We start from the raw sequence: 22298 nt of genomic DNA, 5'->3' as shown, positions 1-22298 counted from the left end.
CAGTATTTGTTCTGGGGAGTGGGAGAAGTGCCCATGGGCACTAAAGAGGTAAAATGGGGAATAGGAATCAAAGCTTTGACTCTGACTCATGTTTTGGACACAAATTCTTACTTTGCCTTCAGCTTCTTTGGTACCAAAAAGAGTATGAGTGGGGGTTACTGGGAGTGGAGGACATGCCTGATGATATGGCTGGTGGAGGAAGAAGAAAGTGGGGAAACCTGCAGATTGGCAATGCCAGTTCCCTACACTGTGCCCGCACCCCCGCCCCAGCCCAAAGCACTGCAGAAAAAAGTGATTAGCTACATTTATAGAGCACATGGTATATGGTAGACACTGAACCAAGTCCTTCACAAATATTAACTCATTTCACTATCACAATCAACTCTGCAAGGTGGGTGCTATTACACTCATCATTCTCATTTGACTGAAATACAGAACAGTTAGGAAATGTATCCAAGGTCACACAGCTATTAAGTGATAAACTTGGGATTTTAAATACAGGTAATCAAGGTCCAAAATCCATGTTCTTTCCACTATGTTTATGTAATCTCTGCCTCAGTTTTTTTCCACCTATAAAATGAGGGGGTTAGATTGGTTTATCTCTGAAAGTCCTTCCAGCTTCAATAACTCTCATTATACTTACTATCATTGGCTGGAAAAAAAAAAAAAAAAAAGCAAGACTCTTGCATCTTCCCACACACAGAAAAGTGCTACATTCATTAACTTGAGATATCTGGTTTTATTTAATTAACAGTAATCTTTTGATATTCCAACTCTCTGGTCTTTGAAAGCTCCATATATCCTGGCTCTTCCTTTACATCTTTGGAGCAGTCCTTCAGAGCTATCTGAGAGGTTGTCTTCCGGGCTTGAAGCCCTCAGAAAGACTGTCAAATAAAATTCTCAAGTTTTTCTTAAGAATTTCTCAAGTAATTCTCAAGTTTTAGGTTGTGCAATTTTTTTCAAGTTGACAATGTATACTTCTCTGAACTTTTAAGCTAAGTGAAAAAAAATCTGCTCCCCAAATGTCAGTGATTTCCACTCAAGTTCCCTGGGGAGTGGAACTGAGCCCAGGCTCAGACAAATGAGCCTGCCCTGAAGGCCAGTCCTCCCAGCAGCCCCTAGGGCTGGAGAATAGCCTGAGAAGCTCTGGGAGCCAAGGCCTGGCCTGCATTTCCAAGTCACTAGTAACAATAACAGGGAGCAGCAGCTCAGGCATCCTGTGCTGGGATGTGGGGTCAGAGGTTTCACAGTGGAGTTAGGGAGTGGAACTCCTTGATCCCATCCCTTTGGCCCACCCCTGAGCAGCCTCTGCCACTAGGGACCTTGGAGTCCAGTTAGACCAGCAGCTCCAAGGCTGCAACTGCCAAGGGGCAGAGGAAAGGAAGTTCTGCATTTGGAAAATGGAGTTTGAGGCCCTGGAAATGGGTGTGAGTTAAAATTCTCTGGCCTTTTTAGCTAATCTGGCCTGGGTCCCCCTGGGAGCTTCAGAGAAGAATGCAGTATAATGATACAATGTAGTAGCTGCTGGAAATGGAACTGCCAGCCCAGATTCTGCCTTTTCTTCCCCTTTCAGAGCCTCAGTTTCCTCATCTACAATATGGGGATAATAGTCCCCACTTCAAAATTGATTGCAAGGGTGACACGTGAAAGGGCTTGCTGCACAGTACATACTTAGAAAATTTGACTTAAATTTGAAGATAGTTCATGGGTTACTCTTGTTATCCTGGGCCCATGGCTTGGGCCCTCAGTTTCCTCATCCATAGAATGGGGTGAAATTCTACCTGCCCAAAGAAAGCCTAGAATTGGTGACATACTGTGGAGATAAAAAGACAGAAGGAAACACTGATATTACTACCCTTAGGCTCAGGAAGTGAGCTGTTTAGGCCATTCCACTCGCTCTTCCTATCTCTACCCTTACTCCCACTCTGGGTCAAACTAGTTCAGAGTCTGGAAAAGAGGGCCCATTCTGCTGTGGTACCATTACATCTCCCCTCTCCAGTCCCTTACTGCACTCACCCTGTCTAAGGCCCCTCTCCCAGAGGGACTCCCAAGCTCTAGGCAGGAAAGAGGGTCCCTGTTGGCTGGTGGGAAAATCAAATCTTTGGGATGTGACATTCCTGAGATTGTCCAGAGAACCCCTGGGAGTTGCAGCTATTTGTGCTCTCTCTCTTTCCTCTCGCTGTCTCTCCTCTCCAGCCCAGCTCTCTGCCTCTTGTGGAGGTGGGGAGGGCAGGAGGGCATGAAGCTGGAGAAGGCTGGGGCGATACGGGCCCAAAGGCAAGGAGCCAGACCTGGCATGGCCTTGCAGGCCAAGTAAGGAGTGGGGAGTGGGGAAGGAGCAAAAAACACTCCACCAGGACTGGCAGGAAGGAATTAAGGCAAAAAGAGCCCAAGGGAGCAGGATATCTGTCAGCGGGTGAGTTAGAAAATGATATACAGATCAGCATCCCTGAGGCTACAGGTTGGATCCCCTTTTAGGGGTGGGTAGGTTATTAGACCATGGTAGTTCTGGTGGGTGGGAAAGGAGAGTCAGAACTTCTGAGAGGCTCACACATTTCAAGCTAGTCGAGGATAGCTTGCACCCTCAGAGAAAGGAAAAAAGAACCCTCTGGGATTCCTCAAAATGCTGTCCCAGTTTGAGTTCTACAAAGGCCTTCCTGAAATCCTTTCTCACAGTGTCTTTTCCCAGCTGAAATTGTCCTTCACCTTCTTCCTTGTGATGAAAGGATTAGAATGATCAGGGACCCACCTATCATTATAGGCAACAAGTCTGAGGTCTAGCAAAGAACTAGTCAAAGGCGCGTGACCAGAATGCCTGCTATCACTCAGTCCCACTTTAAATCTCTCTCCCATTTTAAATGTCTCTTCTGTTCTTTCCAGAGAAGAAATTGGCATCCCTCAGGACCACACCACCTCACACCCAGATTTCACACCCTACCCGTGAACACATGTTCCCAGGCCACTGCGATGGGGTTTAAAAGTGACACCATGACACCAATGCTCCAACTGAAGACCTGGTGGCAGGCTCAACCCAGCCCTCACCTGCACACTGCCCTCCACGTACCCAGCTACCTCCATGCTGGACTGTGAACTCCTTTAAGGATCCAACCTGTGTCTTATCCACCCCTGTGTCCACCCCAACACAGCCTCTATTTTAGGCCCAGCCTAAAGGAAGTTGGCTGAGTGCATAGAACACACGTGTACTCTCATGCACATACAAGTAACCAAAGCCGCTGAACCCTCTCCTGACAGAGAGACCCCAAAAGACAGAGGAATCAACTATGGAGGGATCAGGGAGTCTCCTTCCCACAGTGGCCACAGTCTTTCTTGGCAACACACAGTCTGGGTCTGAGGGTGGTGATAGCCCACTAAGGAGGGGGGCTCAGACTGTGAATAGGGCTCTGTGTGGTCCAGCTGAGAAGGCTGGGGGAGGCTGGAATGTCAAGAACGTGCTCTCATGACCAGCCCTAGGCTGGGGCCTGTGGCACAGGACTGGCCAGGGGTTGAGGCGGAGCAGGGAAGCCAGGCAAGGAAAAGACGAAAAGTCCCCACTGACTTGCCTTCAGATAGCAGAGCAAGGCCTGGGCATAGAGCCAGCAGGCCCAGCAGAGAGGATGCTGGAATGCTGAGCTCTGAATCCACCAATGATGCTGAGAACTCTTCAGGTCTGGACAAAGCCTGTCAGTAGTCTTTGTGGATGGCCTCCAAACTATCCCTCTCAGACCTCTTGACTTCTCATTCAGAGACCAGCTTCCTGTATCCATCCCCCTTTGGGCTCTGGCTCTCTCTTTTTATACTCTTTCAATAAAATTCTCTTTTTCTCTCAAAAACTCTGTATCTGTCTCTTTCTGTCTAGCTACTCTGTTTCCCACTAGATGGCAAGCACCTCAAACACAAGAACCATGTCTGCTTCTGTGTAAGTTTGTATCTGCAGGTCCACTGCTGGGGCTACTGTACAGTTCTGAGCAGATGTTCCACATAGGCTTCAAATCTGAGAGGTTCAGAATGAGATTCATTACAAAAGGAAAACTACCCTCCCGCTTACCCCAATCAGGCCTTTCCCTCTGTTCCTGACCCCAGTTAATAGCACCTCCACCTGGTGCTGTTAACTGGTTGCCCAGGCCAGAAACTTTGGACTCATCCTCAACTTCTTTTTACCTCCCACGTCCTGTCACTTACTGTGGTCCCACTATGTAGACAGCTCATATATTAGTCCCTTCTTTTCTGATCCCAAAGGCCACTGACCCAATCTTCTCCAGCCTCGCTGTCTCAAGTTTTACCTAACCTCTCCCACTCGGATTCCCAATTCCTCACTCAACAGACAGAGTAGCATCCTGAAACATAAACCTTGATTAGCCCCCTTCAAGAGTTCCCCACTGGGTTCTGGATAAAGTTCAAGTTCTATCACACTGACCTACAAGTTTCTTCATGATATGGCCCTGACCACTGCTCCACACCCAGTTCTTACTCTCTGTCTGGCACTCTGCTCTCCAGCCAGATATACACTGTTCCTCAAATCTCATGCTTCCATACCTCCTTGACTTTATTTATGTTACTCCTGTCATGATTTTTCCAGTATTTACATGGAATTGTGATGATTTGTACTTGTGGCCTACCTCTTGCCCCCACTTGACCGTGAATTCCTCAAGGGGAAGGAATATATCTAATTTATCTGAAGCCCTGGGTACTTATCAAAGGGCCTGGCCCTTAGAGGCTCATAGTGAGTAAGTGAATGAATGAATAACTGAATGAGTCACTGGATGGTAACCAACTGGATGGGAACCAGTTGTTACCACCAATCCTGATCTTCTTCCAGAGTGCCTATCTCTATAACTGCTGGGCTCCTGGCTCCTCTGTCCAGAATCTCCATGTAAAAGAATATGTTTTACAACCAAGAAACAAAAAGAATTTTCGTCCTGTAGCAAACTCTGTGATGTAAAATTTCATACCCCATTTTCCCCTGTAAGCCTCTCAGCTACCAAAATAGTGCCAGGATCAGGGTCCAAAGCAGAGAGGGTTTCATGGCCAGGTTATCCTGGACCCCAGAGAGAAAAGAATAGGATAAAATAAAACTGGGAGTCCCATCAGCCTAAACTGTAAACTTGGTTCTGCCATTTACTGTTGTGTGGCCTTGGATAAGTAATTTCTCTTCTCTGGGCCTCATTTTCCTCATGTGTTACATGAGCACAAGAAAACCTACCTTGTTTATGACAGTCTACTTTGTAATAGCTTACTTATTTATAATCTGCAAATACCTGTGTAAATTTAAAGCCTAATTAACTCCTGAATGATCCTTAATTCTCTTACATCTTTAGTGGTTAGGGTAGGAGAGGAGAGAATTTAATATGAATAGAATATGATTTCAGAGTAACCATGTGTCCTACCCACCAGTTCATCTCCTAATTTTCCAGAACTGTTACATTTAGGATCTCACAGGGCCCTGCTTCCACTTTCCCTCCCACCTCTTCAACCTTCTTTTTTACTCCCCTTTTGTCCACCACTGAAAATTATATTGACTTGCTTAATCATGGGTCCACTTTGGAGCTTTGTAGGAGAATTTCATTAGTCTCTCTCAACTGGGCGTTTCCCTCTCTTTATACCTATCTCATTCTAGAACTTTCCATCTCCATGAGACTAATGTCTCTTGAGGATTTTGCCAGTGAACACTCAAGGGGGACACCTCTTACCCCTACTCTCTCTTGTGGTCAATTGTGGGTTGGAGATTCACCAGATTTTGTCTTTCAGTCTACAAAGGTAGATCTGACTTTTTTCATTTCAGGGTCTCTAGGGCTTATATTCAGAGAAGGCAATGGCACCCCACTCCAGTACTCCTGCCTGGAAAATCCCATGGATGGAGGAGCCTGGTAGGCTGCAGTCTATGGGGTCGCTGAGTCGGACACAACTGAGCGACTTCACTTTCACTTCTCACTTTCATCCACTGGAGAAGGAAATGGCAACCCACTCCAGTGTTCTTGCCTGGAGAATCCCAAGGACAGGGGAGCCTAGTGGGCTGCCGCCTGTGGGGTCACACAGAGTAGGACACGACTGAAATGACTTAGCAGCAGTAGCAGCAGCAGGGCTTATATTAATCTCCTGGAACTAGAAATCATTGTGGTCAAGTGTCTGCACCTGGTATAGCAATCTGTGCAAGGATAAGAGAGGTGAAAAGTACTATGGCAACTCATTTCCTTATAAGATTTTGGTTGGCTTAGAGACTAGCTGCTTGAAGGCAGGAGCGTAGGCAAGAAATCTCTTCCACCTCTAAGAGGAACCCTTCTTTCTTCCTTAACTATTGCATTCACATTTTACCACTATCATTTTAACCTAAGCCACCAACATTGCTTACCTGCATTACCGCAAAGGCCTTCTAAGAGAGACTCCCTGCTTCCTCTTTAGTTCCACAATCCATTCTGCACACAGCAGCCAGAGTGATCTCTCTATGATGTAAGTCAGATATTGCCAGTCTCTTGTTCTATGCCCTCCAATAGCTACTTAACATCATTTGAATCAAAGCCAATCCTCACCCTGGCCTTCAAAACCCTGCATAATTTGGCACTTGACTCTCTCAACCTCTGTTCGGAATGTTCTGTACACAGATTGTCACATTGTTGGCTCCTTCTTGTCATTCAAGCCTCTGCTCAAAGTTCAGCACCCCTGAGAGACACTCTCTGATCACCTTTTCTAAAGCAATCCCTGCCTATTCCATCTATCCTATCACTCTCTACCTCATCCTGGTTTTAAGGTTTCTCCTTCTTGGATCTTACTGATAGCTATAATTTACTTATTGACTTATTTACCTATTTATTATTTGTCCCTGCTCCATGAGGACAGGGACCTTATCTATCTAAATCTATGCCATATTCTTAACATCTATTATAGTGTCTTGTAGGGCATTGATGATGTTGTTATTGTTCAGTTGCTAAGCTGTAGCTGACTCTTTGCAACCCCATGGACTGCAGCATGCCAGGTTTTCCTGTCCTTCTCTATCTCCCAGAGATCACTCAAACTCATGTCCATTGAGTCAAAGAGGCCATCCAACCATAGCATCCTCTGTCGCCCCCTTCTCTTCCTGCCCTCAATCTTTCCCAGCATCAGGGTCTTTTCCAATGAGTCAGTTCTTCACATCAGATGGTCAAAGTACTAGAGCTTCAGCTTCATCATCAGTCCTTCCAGTGAATATTCAGGACTGATTTCCTTTAGGACTGACTGGTTTGATCTCCTAGCAGTCTAAGGGACTCTCAAGAGTCTTCTCCAGCACCACAATTTGAAATCATCAATTTTTTGATGCTCAGCCTTATTTATGGTCCAACTCTCACATCTGTATAACTACTGGAAAAACCTTAGCTTGAACCATACAGACTTTTGTCAGCAAATTGATGTCTCTGCTTTTTAATATGCTATCTAGGTTTATCATAGCTTTCCTTCCAAGGCTGCAGTCAATTTCTGCAGTAATTTTGCAGCCCAAGAAAATAAAACCTGTCACTGCTTCCACTTTTTCCCCTTCTATTTGCCATGAAATAATGGGACTGGATGCCATGATCTTAGTTTTTTGATGTTGAGTTTCAAGCCAGTTTTTTCATTCTCCTTTTTTACCATTATCAAGAGGCTCCTTAGTTCCTTCCTCTTCACTTTCTGCCATTAGAGTGGTATCATCTACATATCTGAGGTTGTTTATATTTCTTCTGGTAATCTTGATTCTAGCTTATGATTCATTCAGCCCAGCATTTCTCATGATGTACTCTGCATATAAGTTAAATAAGCAAAGTGACAATTTTCCACAGTTTGTTGGGATCCATACAGTCAAAGGCATTAGTGTAGGCAATGAAGCAGATGTTTTCCTGGAATGCCCTTGCTTTCTCTGTGATCCAATGAATTTTGGCAATTTGATCTCTGGTTCCTCTACCTTTTCTAAATGGAGCTTGTACATTTGAAAGTTTTTGGTTCACATACTGCTGAAGCCTTGGTTGAAAAATTTTGAGCATAACCTTACTAGCATGTAAAATGAGCACAGTTATATGGTAGTTTGAACATTCTTTGGCATTGCCCTTCTTTGGAATTGGAATGAAAACTCACCTTTTCCAGTCTTGTGGCCACTGCTGAGCTTTCCAAATTTACTGACACATTGAGCGTAGCACTTAAATTGCATCATCTTTTAGGATTTGAACTAGCTCAGCTGGAATTCCATCATCTCCACTAGTTTTGTTCATAGTAATGCTTCCTAAGGCCCACTTGACTTCACACTCCAGGATGTCTGGTTCTAGGTGAGTGACCACACCATCATGGTTTTCTGGGTCATTAAGACCTTTCTTGTATACTTCTGTGTATTCTTGCCATCTCTTCTTAATCTCTTCTGCCTCTGTTAGGTCCTTACCGTTTCTGTCCTTTATTGTGCCCATCCTTGCATGAAATGTTCCTTTGCTATCTCCAATTTTCTTGAAGAGATCTCACATCTTTTCCATCCTATTGTTTTCCCCTATTTCTTTGCATTGTTCATTTAAGAAGGCCTTCTTATCTCTCCTTGCTATTCTCTGGGACTCTGCTATATCTTTCCCTTTCTCCTTTGCTTTTTGCTTCTTTTCTTTCCTCAGCTATTTGCAAGCACTCCTCAGACAATCATTTGTCCTTCTTGCATTTCTTTTTCTTTGGGATGGTTTTGGTCACTGCCTCCTATATGATGTTATGAAACTCAATCCATAGTTCTTCAGGCACTCTATCAGATCTAATCCCTTGAATCTATTTATCACTTCCACTGTATAATCATAAAGGATTTGATTTAGGTCATACCTGAATGGTTTAGTGGTTTTCCCTACTTTCTTCAATTTAAGCCTGAATTTTGCAATAAGGAGTTCATGATCTGGGCCACAGTCAGCTCCTGGTCTTGTTTTCGCTGACTGTATAGAGCTTCTCTATCTTCAGCTGCAAATAACATAATGAGTCTGATTTCTGTATTGACCATCTGGTGATGTCCATATATAGAGTCGTATCTTTAGTTGTTGGAAAAGGGTGTTTGCTATGACCAGTGTGTTCTCTTAACAAAACTCTGTTAGTCTTTGCCCTGCTCTATTTTGTACTCCAAGGCCAAACTTGCCTTTTATTCTGGGCATCTCTTGACTTCCTACTTTGGCACCCCAATCCCTGATGATGCAAAGAACATCTTTTTTTGTGTGTTAGTTCTAGAAGTTGTGGTAGGTCTTCATAGAACCAGTCAACTTCAGCTTCTTTAGCATCAATGGTTGGGGCATAGACTTGGATTACTGTGATGTTGAATGGTTTGCCTTGGAAATGACCTGAGATCATTCTGTCATTTTTGAGATTGCACCCAAGTACTGCGTTTTGGACTCTTTTGTTGACTATAAGAGTTACTCCATTTCTTCTAAGAGAATCTTGCCCTCAGTAGTAAATATAATGGTCATCTGAACTAGAGCCACCCATTCCCATTAATTTTAGTTCACTGGTTCCTACACTGTTGATGTTCACTCTTGCCATCTCCTGCTTGACCATGTTCAATTTACCTTGATTCATGGACTTGACATTCCAGGTTCCTATGCAATATTGTTCTTTACAACATCAGGCTTACTTTTACCACCAGACATATCCACAACTGTGTGTCATTTCTGCTTTGGCCCAGCTGCTTCATTCTTTCTGGAGAGCTATTAGTAATTACTCTCTGCTCTTCCCCAGTAGCATATTGGATGACTTCTGACCTGGGAGACTCATCCTCCAGGATCATGTTTTTTTGCTTTTTCATACTGTTCATGGGGTTCTCGTGGCAGGAATATTGCAGTGGGTGGCCATTTCCTCCTCCAGTTGACCACATTTTGTCAGAACTTTTCACTATGACCCATCCATCTTGGGTGGCCCTGCATAGCATGGCTCATAGCTTCATTGAGTTACACAAGCCCCTTCACCATGACAAGGCTGTGATCCACGGAGGAGAGGGTGCTCTATAAATATTTTCAATGAGTTAATTTATAATATTCTTTACCATTTAAAATATTTTTGTGTGTTGCAATTTCTTACAAAATATATGAACTTGGGATTATTACTATCCTAGGCTTATGGATGCAGAAAGTGAGTTTTGAAAGATTATGGGTAATGTCCAATGTTACATAATCAATAAATAGGGGAAGGGAGCCCTATTGGAACTTGAGCTTTCCAATTCCAAATAGTGCTTTTTCCACCAACATACCTTACTTCTAATCTGGCTGATGCTATGCCAAGGATGGTATGTTCCAAGCAAATGCTGACTGATTCTATGATAATTCTTATTGTCAGGCCTTGGAACAGTACTGTGACCTGCACAGACTGCCTCCAATCTCCTGACTTGGAGGTGCTCTTATTCTATGATAATGACATGAACCAGAGGAGTCAGTCAGTGGAGTGGGAGAAAGTAGTGTGGAGTGGGCAGTCAGGAGTCTGAGCTCCTAAGCTCCACTTTGCTCTCGACATGTACCTCATTTTCCTTTTCTGTGGGCCTCCATGTGCTTTTCTGTAAAATGGGTAGATTGAACTTGCTGACTTCAAGGATTCCTTCTGATTCTAATATTTTGTGGGGCTCTGCAATGCCTTAATTTCTTCTCTCTTTCTTTTACAGTGCTTCCCATTGCTTCAAGGGAGGAAGAATGCCGGTAAGTGTGTAAGGTGGGGCTCACACGTAGCGTGCAATAGCACTGAGCTTCTCAGTGATCCTCACAGATGAGCTGATCAGGTGTCTGGGCTTGGAGCTGATGTCCTAGTGCCGAAGCTGAGATGTCCTCTGTCTCCCTCCAGTGGGCATTTCCCAAGCTCCTTTCCCAAAGTCCACTTCTGAGGTCTTTTGAGGTGAATGAGCATGCAGACCTTCTGTGTTTCTCAGATGGATGATTTTCTCCGGTCAGGGAACCAGGGGAAGGTCTCCCTATAGAGCTATCAGCAAGTGGCCGCCACCCATATGCTTCCCTTTTTCTCAGATGCTTTCTTTTCACTAAAAAGTATATAAGGCATGGGAGATATGTTGGGAAAGGGAGCAGGTAAGAAGAGGTGAAGGAAAGAGACTTGGCATTTGGAGTTCGATATCTGATATTTCCAATGCTTACTTCGTTTGGAAATCTACCAAGAGAGTCAGTTAGGACTAAAGGGATGTACATAGCCTTGAGGGAGAAAAATCCCTGTCTTTCCTCTGCTGCAAATTTCTTTGCTTAACTGTCTTCTGCCTCTGGTGTCCCACTTAGGTGTGAACAAGTGGGTGGCATTCTGGAGCACCTACCTTCCATTGAAGAGGACACAGTTGTTTAGAGATGACTGCTTTGGGGAGAAAGAGAAAGAAAGATATTGGCCAGAAATGAATTTGCCGCCAGAGCCTGGACTCCTGGCATCAACTGGGCTTTTCTGAGGTCATCTAGGTCATCCTCTTGGCTCCAACCTGACCTCAGCCATTTCCACTGGCTACAGTTTTTCATCAGGATGAGCTCAGGACTTGAATTAGCATGGCTGCTAGATGGCAGTTAGGGTTGGGGCTCAGGGAAGCAGAAAGACACCAATTAAGAACTGGGATGCTAAGAGCCTGCACAGAGCATCTTGGTAAGATGTTGGAATAGACAACAGGAGCCCTTGCTCCTGAGGACCTCCCCAGGTCACTGGTCTTACAAGGAGGCAGAGAAGGGATCTGGTGACCTTCTAAGGGCTTTTCCACCTTAGGACCCTGAGTTCTTGGGTGGTGGCTGCTCAAAAGGAAGAGCCAGCAGGGAGAGGTGTTTATTTGCATTGCCCTGACAGCAGATGAGAGGGGACCCGTTGTGGAGCAGGAACACTGCTTTGATCAGCATGCAGCATGCATCTGTTTCTCTCTACTACCTCCCTCTCCCCAACCTGCCCCATCTCCTTCCAGAGCTTCTTGCTGAACACAGTTCCTACTTTGCAACAGAGACTTCTGGGGGCACAATATATGTGGGCTGCCCATAGTGGGGAAAGGACAAACTTCTCTATTTCAGAGACACCAGCTGCAAAGGCTAAAAAGAAACCCTCAGGTCCTGAAATAATGACCTTTCCCAGAAAAAAGCACTGGCAGAAGTTGCCAGGTTGCCTCATTAGATTGTCTGTGCCAGGCTGAGTTGCCAGGGCTGCATCCCGGGACGGTGGGCACCAGGTGGCTTGAGTGGTCTGTGTTTTCTAGAGGAAAGAGGAGTGTCTTTAAGAGGATAGGGCCAGGCAGAAGAAGTTGTCACCTACAGAACTGAGCTAGAACTGACTTTTGTGCTGCTTCTCTAGGTTAAAGTTTGAAAATGTCTATTTAAGGACAAATGTGAACACATTGCCTTAGGCTGATTGAAAGCCAATCTGGAACAAATTAAGAGTGTATGTGGATATGGCAGTGGAAGCAGCAAGACACCAAAAATCAAAGGACCTGGATTGTAGTCCTAATTTCATAAGCAATTCACTGTGTGGGCCCAGGCATGGAACTTCCTCTCTCTGGACCAGTGTCCACATCTATAAAATGGAGCTTACTTCATGGGGTTCTTGCATGGAGTGTAAGAAATGGTGCATTAAAAATATCAAAGTTCTGAGCAAAAATGATTATTTTTGAGATATAGCTCAGGGAGGGAGAGAACTCTTGATTTATTATTGATTTTGGGGGATGAGGTTATGCTTTCACCTGTTTTAAAATTCAAGAGATATGAAAATACAAAATCTCCCTATGCCTATCTCTTCACCACTCAGCAATCCTCTCTGATATGACCAATGTTACCAGCTTCTTGGGCCCTTGATGAGTTTAGAAGTTCTTAAAGAAAGGGAGCTGTACTAGCCAGGAGTTCAGTGGAGGCTATAGGTGCCTGCTTTGGGGTCAGATTGAGGGGAATGTGCCAAGAGGGCAATGAATAAGGAATCGCAGGGCAGCAAATGTGAAATAAGCATTTGGGAATCAAGAAGCCTGGGATCTAGTCTTGACTGCACAACTCATGTTTGAAGGATCTTAAGAACCTTCCCCTCTCTGACTCTCAATGTTCTATCTGTACACTGAGCCTGTTCTGTTCTCATATGCCATTCTTGTAAGTTTCCACCAGAGTAGAATGGAAATAGTGAAGGGGAGGACTGACCAGGGACCTTTTAGAGAAGAAAAAGCCAAGACATTGACTCAAAGCTGATGACTGAGTATGCTTTGCATATGTAATCGTCTTCCTATTAAGATTAGTCAATCAAAGGTTTCTCTGTCATGCTACTGCTTCTCTCCTAGTGGTTTCATGGACAGAGCAAATCTTTGGTGCCATCTGCACAGGAGAACATTCAGTTCAGTTCAGTTCAGTTCAGTCACTCAGTCGTGTCCGACTCTTTGTGACCCCATGAATTGCAGCACGCCAGGCCTCCCTGTCCATCACCAACTCCCGGAGTTCACCCAAACTCATGTGCATCGAGTTGGTGATGCCATCCAGCCATCTCATCCTCTGTCATCCCCTTTTCCTCCTGCCCCCAATCCCTCCCAGCATCAGGGTCTTTTCCAATGAGTCAACTCTTTGCGTGAGGTGGCCAAAGTATTGGAGTTTCAGCCTCAGCATCAGTCCTTCCAATGAACACCCAGGACTGATCTCCTTTAGGATGGACTGGTTGGATCTCCTTGCAGTCCAAGGGACTCTCAAGAGTCTTCTCCAGCACCACAGTTCAAAGGCATCAACATTAGGAACATCTAACTGGCTTCAACATATATAATGCTGCCCAGGCCCAGGAGGATGGCTTGAATGACCTTTGATGATCCTGCTATCATGGCCCAAGCATCCACTAACACAATATTCTCCAAGTTTCACTTATTGGTGAACCAACTTCACAGTTTTTGCCATCGTTTCATCCTGTGCAGTATGTATTTACTGTGTTTCTTTACTTCAGACTGATTTTAAACTATAACCTCACTTCAGTGTAGGAGACCCGGGATCCCTGGGTCAGGAAGGTCCCCTGGAAAAGGAAACAGCAACCCACTCCAGTATTCTCACCTGGAAAATTCTATGGACAGAGGAGCCTGGTGGGCTACGGTCCACAAGGTCACAAAAGAGTTGGACACAACTCAGCAACTAAACCACCACCAAGCTGTAAATATCTATGAAATGAGGGATTGAGATACTGGTTACAGCTTTCCTAATACATAATGAATTCACATATATCTATCATAATTCAAAATGTTGATGTATCACTCCAAATCACCCCTTGCATATATACCAAGCATTGGAAACCACAGGTGGTGATTATACAAACTGTCAGGTCAAACGGGCCTTTAGGCCTCTGTGGCTCACTCCAAGACTTGCTGAACGCTCCCGGGCTCCCTACAGCACTCCATACTCCTTATTCCTATTACTTAAGAATGAATTGCTCCTGAGATGGAAATAAGTTCTGGAGCCTAAAAGGAGCCCCTTCCCTCCAAACAAATTCTGACCTGAACCATTCTGAATTGCCTCACAGGTACTGAAGTGAGAACACTTGACCAGAGTACCAGAAGTTCTAGGTTCCCATTTTGTCTCTGTCTTTGACCAGTTGTGTGACCTTGGGCCTGTCCCTCCCCCTCTCTCGGCCCTAGTGTTCCCAATTATAAAGTGAAGTGCTTGGTCCAAATGAACTCTAAGGTATCTTGCTGCTCTGAATGAAATTTAATGACTTCTTGACTTATAGAACCTATACTTCTGTTTAACCCATTAGTTCCCCTTCCCAGCATCCCACAGAGATGAGAAGCCTGCTGACCTTCCCTCCCACTGCCCTACACCAAATCCTCCCTGAGGCCCCCTGTTCCCAGTGCACAAGACTTTTTTTCTTGCCTATAGCCATTTGGGACTTCTCTCCAAGCTCCTGTTGAAATGGCTGAGGTGACCTGGTGAGGGGGTGGGGGTAATAGTTGGCCTGTAACAAGAGTCCTGGTTCCCCAACCCACCTGGCTTCAGCCTGGCTGCAGGTTTGGCCTGAACACCAGACTTCATCCATCAGATGCCCCAGACCTGTCCCTCCAGCTCTGGGAGAGCAGAGAAGACTAGTTTAAAAGGGAGAAAATAGAAACAAAGACATTTATTTAAGTTGCTATTAAACATCACTTCTAAGGCTCAAGAGGAGAGTATACCAAAACATTGAGCCTATGAAAATTACCAGAATAATAATAATTAGCTCCCTTTCTTTTGAAAAAGACCAAAAAATTATTGTAACTAATTCTTGACAGATCTGGCCCATTTAACATTTGCCTTTTGATGAAGAACACTGGCCGGCCATAGCTTATCTAGCAATTGACAGATATTTTACCCAGCAACCGGGAGTAGTATAAAAATCGACTGAGTTAGTGGGTTCCTGGGATTGATTATCATTTGAGACAGGAAATCTTTCAACTGTGGTCTACAGTGAATTCAGCCAAGGTAAATAACATTGGACTATGGGTTGAAAATTCCAAGATCTAATCCCAGATCTGACATTAACTCCTTCTGTGACCTTGAGTTAGTTGTCTCCCCTGCCTGAGCCACAATTTCCATGTATGAAAAATAAGAAAGTTGAACTAGAAGGTCTCAAGATCATCTGTACTATACTCTGTGTCATCCTCCACCCCTTGTTCCTGCCAGAGTCAGACTGAAAGAAGGGAGAGGCAAGGATAGGGTCAGAGGAAAGGGCAATTTCAAGATGTTTTTTGGGATAAGGAAAGGATTTCCAGACCCATAGAGGAAAGCCTAATAGCTTCTTTTGGGGTCAAAAGGGGATGGGAATTCCAGGTCCCCGATGCTTGCTTTCAGGAATGCAAAATAGAAAGCCAGGGTTACAGATGGGCCAGGCAAATGTCCTGATGCACAGCTGAGTTGACCACTTTTGCAGCCTGGGCCAATCCAGAAGATCAGAATAAGGGCTGTGTGGCACAGGACAGCTACCCACAGGCTGGGTGGAGGAATGGGAATTGCAAATGAAATGGCAGATCTGGAAAGGACCTGAGAAGTGTTATTGGACACTTCTACCAGGAATTCACATGAATCCTTCAAACTCAACACTAAAAGTCATAGTTCTTCATCATTCTCCTGGAAACCTTCTCCTTCTCTAGGATTCTTTTTCTTGTTGAATGTACTATCATCCACCCTGTAACTCAAGCAAGAATCATGGAAATTGCCTGGGCTCCTCCCTCTCTTACTGGCTACCATCCAGTCACCAAATCATGCCCATGAATCTTCTCTGTAATGTTTCTCAAATCTGTCCCTTCTTTTCCACCCACACCGTCATAGTCCTCCATTTTGGCCCTTAAGAGCTCTGTCATGGATGGTTTCTATGGTTCCTAACTGGTCTCCCTGACAGCTTGCTTTCCCTTCCGGTCCACCTCCCATACTGCTGTCAGAGTTCTCTCTTTAAAAGAAAAATTTGGTCATGCTCAAAAACCTTTGATTGTTCCCTACCTTTGGTCAAAATCCAGATTTTTTGCATTGGCAACTAAGGTTCTTCACAACTTAATGACCTATCTTTCTTTCTCCATCTGCCACCACACCCACACATTTCTGAGCCTCGTGGGACAGTATTTCCCATGCATACAATGAACTCTCATATTGGACTCTCCACTGCATGTATCTTTGCCAGCCCCCCTACTTGGCTTGTCAAGCCATCTTCTGGTTCTCTGGACAAACCCATCTTGTCGATATCTCTATTATAACACAACATGCTGTTCTGCATTTGCTTCTTTTCTTTTCTGTATATCCCATGGATCATGAGTTGTTGGTGTACAAGAGCTACATCTGACTGACCTCTATATTCCCAGAACTAAGTAAGCACAGGGCCTCACATAAACAATGAATCTGCAAGGACTGCCATTTATTTTTGATGGCATAGTGAAAGAACTGCTGGTAATTAGACTAGTGACTTCTTTCTCAGCAGACATTCTTCCCTATCTTTTCAGCTCTGAACTAGCTATTACAGATCAACACAGAGCCCCCACTGGCTCCAGATGGCAAATTGTCTTGAGACAAGGCTTTGAGGGGCTAAGAGTTGCAGTCAATGGTACAGATCCATGTAAAACACATTTCCACCAAACCCTTGAAACTTGGAGGTTGCCTACATCTCAAGACAAGAAGGGCACTTAAAGACCATATTTATATTAACTGGTAGCTTACAAACTGAGTTCTGAGGAACTCTAGAGTTCCCAGAGATTCACTGGGAGATATGAGGGGAGGACAGAGCTGCAGGGTTGCTTCACTCAGCCAAATCTACTTCACCTCTTGGAGGTTCCATAAAGGTTTCATTTGGAGACTGAAGTTGGTCACATAAAAGTAAATATTGGTGACTACTGCTCTAGTCATGTGGTCAATTGCTAACAGGCTCCCTTTTTACCATTCCTGCTATATATCCACTCAGGCTCAGTCCAAACTCCAGGTATGGTCAAGCATTCCTTTTCATTCTGTACTCAGTTGAAAGTCCTTCTTTATGTGAAGCCAGAATCTTCCTCACAACTTCCACCCAGTGGTCTTGTTTTCACCCCTTGCAGTCTCATGGAAGTTGTTATATTCCTCCTCTCTATGACCAATCTGCTGGCGCTTAGAATTTCCCAAAGTCTGAGATGGAAGGAGCCTTGTAGCTCATACAGTCTAATGTTCCCACTGCAATTGGTGAAACTGAAGCTCAGAGTAGGTAGGTCATCTGAAAAACAGAAGACGGCACTTAGTAGTAAAACTGAGACTAGAACCCAAGTCCCCACTCTTGTATAGTATCCTCCTAGAATCTGTCTTTCCAGAGAGCGAACAGCACCAGCTCCCAATTTCTCACAGCCCTGATGATTCTCCCCTAAACTTGCTCCAGACTGACAGTACCCAAGGGCTGAAGATCAGTAGCTCAGCTGATAAAAGTTCCATGGCAACCTGGTTTTGATCAGCCTGGGGTAAGGGCAAAGGCAAAGAAGAACAAACAGGCATCAGAACCAGCGTTGGCTGCTTCCTCATCACAGCCTGGACGCTGTTCTCCTCTTTCCATGGGACTAAAATTCCATCCCAACAGCCCTCCTCCCATGGCAGGGCAGCCAAGGGGCAGCTTTCAGAGGCCCCTTCTGACCTGTTTGCTAGAGGGTCCCTGCTGTGTGACTCTCCACATCCCCAAACCAGAAACAGGAAGAGTTGGTTTGGTTTATGTTTCAAGAGGAAAAATGAAAACATAGGAAGTAGGGCTCCTGAGAACAGAGGCTTCCAACTCTCTGTCATGTGCCCCTGGAGCAGGATATTCCAGGGAATACATCCCACCAGGGAAGGGAAAGGCCTCCTTACTGAAAACAAAACACAAAGCCCTTCAAGGTTTGGAAAAAGAAAAAGGCCAAAAGGGACTCTTAAGGAGTGGAGGAGAAACCGTTTCAGAATATCCAACGCTCCCCACCTCCCCCTTCTGCCACTTGGCGCTATTATACTTTGACCTCACTGCTGTTATCAGCACATCTGGACCCCAGAGATGCCCTGCTCCCTTTAACCTATGGCCCCAGAGAAAGTCGGAGCACCTTTTCTTGTTTCCCTGAAGATCATCAAAGTAGGCTGGCATGCAGAACCTTTCTCTAAAACAAAGAAAAAAAAGCAGAATGAATAATGAGTTCATTAATCCATTAACAGAGCATGCAAATGGCAGAACAACATTCAAACTTTATGAAACACATGCTTCTTGTCTTGAGAAAGCCATCAAAAACAGGGAAGCACTTTACCAGTCCCTAAATATCTCTCACAGGATAACTACTTCATCAACCTACATAAGCAGCTGTAAGCTTGCCTGATTTTCTCTCCTCTCAGCTCTCTGTTCCTGGGATGTGGATGCCATCTTGTTTCTCAATCACAGTCACCAAAAGGTCTTTTAGGAAGTAAAAAACCTTTGAGAATCCCTGGTGTCCTTTCCAGTTCTGGTTTCTGGGCTGAGGAACATGCCTACTTCACAGCTAGTTGGCAGGGTTGAAGTGTGGATCACCTGGGTGCCAAAGAAACATGGTCCTGCAAAGCAAACAATTCTGGCTACAGAGCTTCTATATGTGTCATGTGTGTGAATGCATGCACACACATGACCTCTTTACCAAAATCTTGACCTTCACCACACAAAAGCCTACTACTGTCTGTTGCTTTTCAATGGTATCTCTGTCCCCCTGGGCTAGAGGTAAGCAGAAGATTTTCCCAGAAGATGTTTCCAAGAGCATCTGCTTGGAATAGCTCATTCTCCCTAAAAGATCTGAGGGGAGGGAAACATCATTTTTAAATTAAAACAAGCATAAATGTAGGTAATGGAATAGCATGCAAAATTTACACGAATTTGTAAGATAAATATAGAGACGTCCAGGAAATTTCTCACTTGTGACTGGCTACATGGACTTCCGTGGCTCCTCAGGGCTGTGCAGGGAATGAGTTCATCCTGTTCAGTTGTTTGGGGGTACTATGGTGCAAAAGTTTGAGAAGCACTCACTAAGCAGGTAGGTTCCCTGAGGGTAGAAACTTTGTCTCATTCCCCTCTGTATCCTCATGCTTAATACATAGCCTCAGATATGTATATCATATCTAATATATCAGATATCATATTGATATCATATCAAATATAAATAACCTCAGATATCCAGATGACACCACCCTTATGGCATAAAACAAAGAAGAAATAAAGAGCCTCTTGATGAAAGTGAAAGAGGAGAGTGAAAAAGTTGGCTTAAAACCCAACATTCAGAAAACGACATCATGGCATCCGGTCCCATCACTTCACGGGAAATAGATGGGGAAACAGTGGAAACAGTGTCAGACTTTATTTTTCTGGGCTCCAAAATCACTGCAGATGGTGATTGCAGCCATGAAATTAAAACACACTTACTCCTTGGAAGGAAAGTTATGACCACCCTAGATAGCATATTCAAAAGCAGAGACATTACTTTGCCAACAAAGGTCCGTCTAGTTAAGGCTATGGTTTTTCCAGTGGTCATGTATGGATGTGAGAGTTGGACTGTGAAGAAAGCTGAGCGCCGAAAAATTGATGCTTTTGAACTGTGGTGTTGGAGAAGACTCTTGAGAGTCCCTTGGACTGCAAGGAGATCCAACCAGTCCATTCTAAAGGAGATTGGTCCTGGGTGTTCTTCAGAAAGAATGATGCTAAAGCTGAAACTCCAGTACTTTGGCCACCTCATGCGAAGAGTTGACTCATTGGAATAGACCCTTATGCTGGGAGGGATTGGGGGCAGGAGGAGAAGGGGACGACAGAGGATGAGATGGCTGGATGGCATCACTGACTCGATGGACGTGAGTTTGAGTGAACTCTGGGAGTTGGTGATGGACAGGGAGGCCTGGCGTGCTGGAGTCCATGGAGTTGCAAAGAGTCGGACATGACTGAGCAACTGAACTAAACTGAACTGAATACATAGCCAGCCACAGAGACAGTGTTTGAGGGCTATTTGCTTTATCCTTCCATCCACCCATCCACTTATGCGTCATTCCCAAGATGCCAGTGAAAAAAGTAGTTTAAGGTTGATGCAAAGGGCTCGGTTTCTGAAGAATTCGGACATCTCTGGGTCTGATGTCTGACTCTGTCACTTATCAACTTTCTGAGCCTCAGTTGTCTCCGTTTGAAAGTAAAGATCCAAATACCCAATTCTTGGTTTGTTGTGGGAACTAAGTGTGATAGTGGGAGTGAGACAGCTCAATAAGCTCCCAAAGTGAAGGTGTTAGTCAATCAGTCATGTCTGATTCTTTGCGACCCCATAGACTGTATAGCCTACCAGGCTCCTCTGTCTATGGATTCTCCAGGAAAGAATACTGGAGAGGGTAGCCATTCCCTTCTCCAGGGGATTTTCTGGACCCAGGAATCACTTTCAGGCAATATACAAATAATAGTTATTAAATGATTATGAAAATTACCACCATGACCAGTCCAAGCAAGAGAGTGGGGGGAGGGAGAGATGTTTTCTCCAGTCCAGAAGTCTGATTTGAGATTTAAGAAGGCAGGAGCTGAGATCTCAGGAATGAGCCCCTGGGCCTCTGGGATGGGGAAGGCCCAGGTTAACTATCTTTGCTCTGGAGCCCCACCCCCACTCCAGGGAGCCAGTGTATAGAGGCCAAAGGGCAACTTTGGGTGGAGTGATGGAAGTATCAGATGTGCTTCTGTTCACCTCCCCGTCTTCAAAGACCAGATGTGCTGCTTTCTCCTATTGGCCAATGAGCCCCTTGAAGGCCTGGCTCACAAGGGTCGTTTGTCAGTAGGGTGAAAGTTGCAGTCAGGCACAATGGCTTGGTGGCTAACAGCTCTGTGACCTTGGGCAACTATCTTCTTCTCGGCCCTGACTTCCCAATCATTAAAATGAAGGAATTGGATAGAGCGGCTACTAAGGCCTTTCCATCTCTCACACACTATGGTTGTGTGACACTTAATTGAATAGGTGTTTGACCTTGTTTTTCCAAAAATGTGAGCAATCTGATCATCTGATAGTTTGACACTGATCCTGGACCTTAGGGAAAAGCAGTGTGGGAGGCCTGGCTGGGCCCCCTTCTGTATGCAAAGCCTCCTGGTCCCCATGGCTCCTTCTGCTCAAGTGTGGCTGGACTGGCCCACCCCCAGAGCCATTCGTGATCATGTTCCAGGTGAGGGGCAAGTGGGTGAAGCAGGTGTTTCCCAAGGCTGGGACTCAGGCCTAGGTAGCTCACAATATAAAATGAAGAAAGGAAAGAAAACAGGAAATCCTGCCCATTTTATGTACTTAATTGTTCAGGAAGAATTCCTTCTAGTCAGCACAGTTGTCTCAGAAGTTACTGACATCTGCTGAGCTGGAGTGCTGCTGGGGTCCCTGGGATTCACAGACTCCCACTTCCATCTCAGTCTGTTCAGACCTTTGCCATTCTTTGAAACTCAAGTCAAATAGTATGTCCTCCAACCTTTAAGTCTCTTGCATACTGTGTATACTTGTCTTAGAGAATGGATCATGTTCTGCCTTGTACTGGAGTATTTCCTTCACATGCTGTGCTGTGCTTAGTCGCTCAGTCACGTCCAGCTCTTTGCAACCCCATGGACTATAGCCCACCAGGCTCCTCTGTCCATGAGGATTCTTCAGGGAAGAACACTGGAGTGGGTTGCCATGCCCTCCTTCAGCATTGCAGGTGGATTCTTTACCTTTGGAGCCACCAGAGAAGCCCAAGAATACTGGAGTGGGAAGCCTATCCCTTCTCCAGGGGATCTTCCCAACCCAGGAATAGAACTGGGGTCTCCTACATTGCAGGCAGATTCTTTACCAGCTGAGCTACCAGGGAAGCCCATTTCCTTCACATACTGGTTAAGAATCATTCTCAGAGGAAAATCCTTAATGAATATCTGGATATAAGATAGAGAGCCAAAGTCCCATTAATCTTCACTCC

The 22298-nt window shown here is 44.9% G+C and overlaps 1 protein-coding gene across 1 annotated transcript in view; it reads left to right on the top strand.

The window, feature by feature from the left end:
• Positions 1 to 22298, top strand: part of STARD8 (StAR related lipid transfer domain containing 8) — an 82025-nt gene that overhangs the window by 4649 nt on the left and 55078 nt on the right. The window contains exon 2 of the mRNA XM_070365404.1: positions 10595 to 10628. Within this exon, the coding sequence (XP_070221505.1) occupies positions 10595 to 10628 (34 nt within the window). The remainder of the gene's footprint in view (positions 1 to 10594; positions 10629 to 22298) is intronic.

This window comes from Bos mutus, chromosome X (genome assembly GCF_027580195.1).
Source record: "Bos mutus isolate GX-2022 chromosome X, NWIPB_WYAK_1.1, whole genome shotgun sequence".
Taxonomy (NCBI): Eukaryota; Metazoa; Chordata; class Mammalia; order Artiodactyla; family Bovidae; genus Bos; species Bos mutus.
This window is presented reverse-complemented; position numbering and strand designations above follow the sequence as displayed.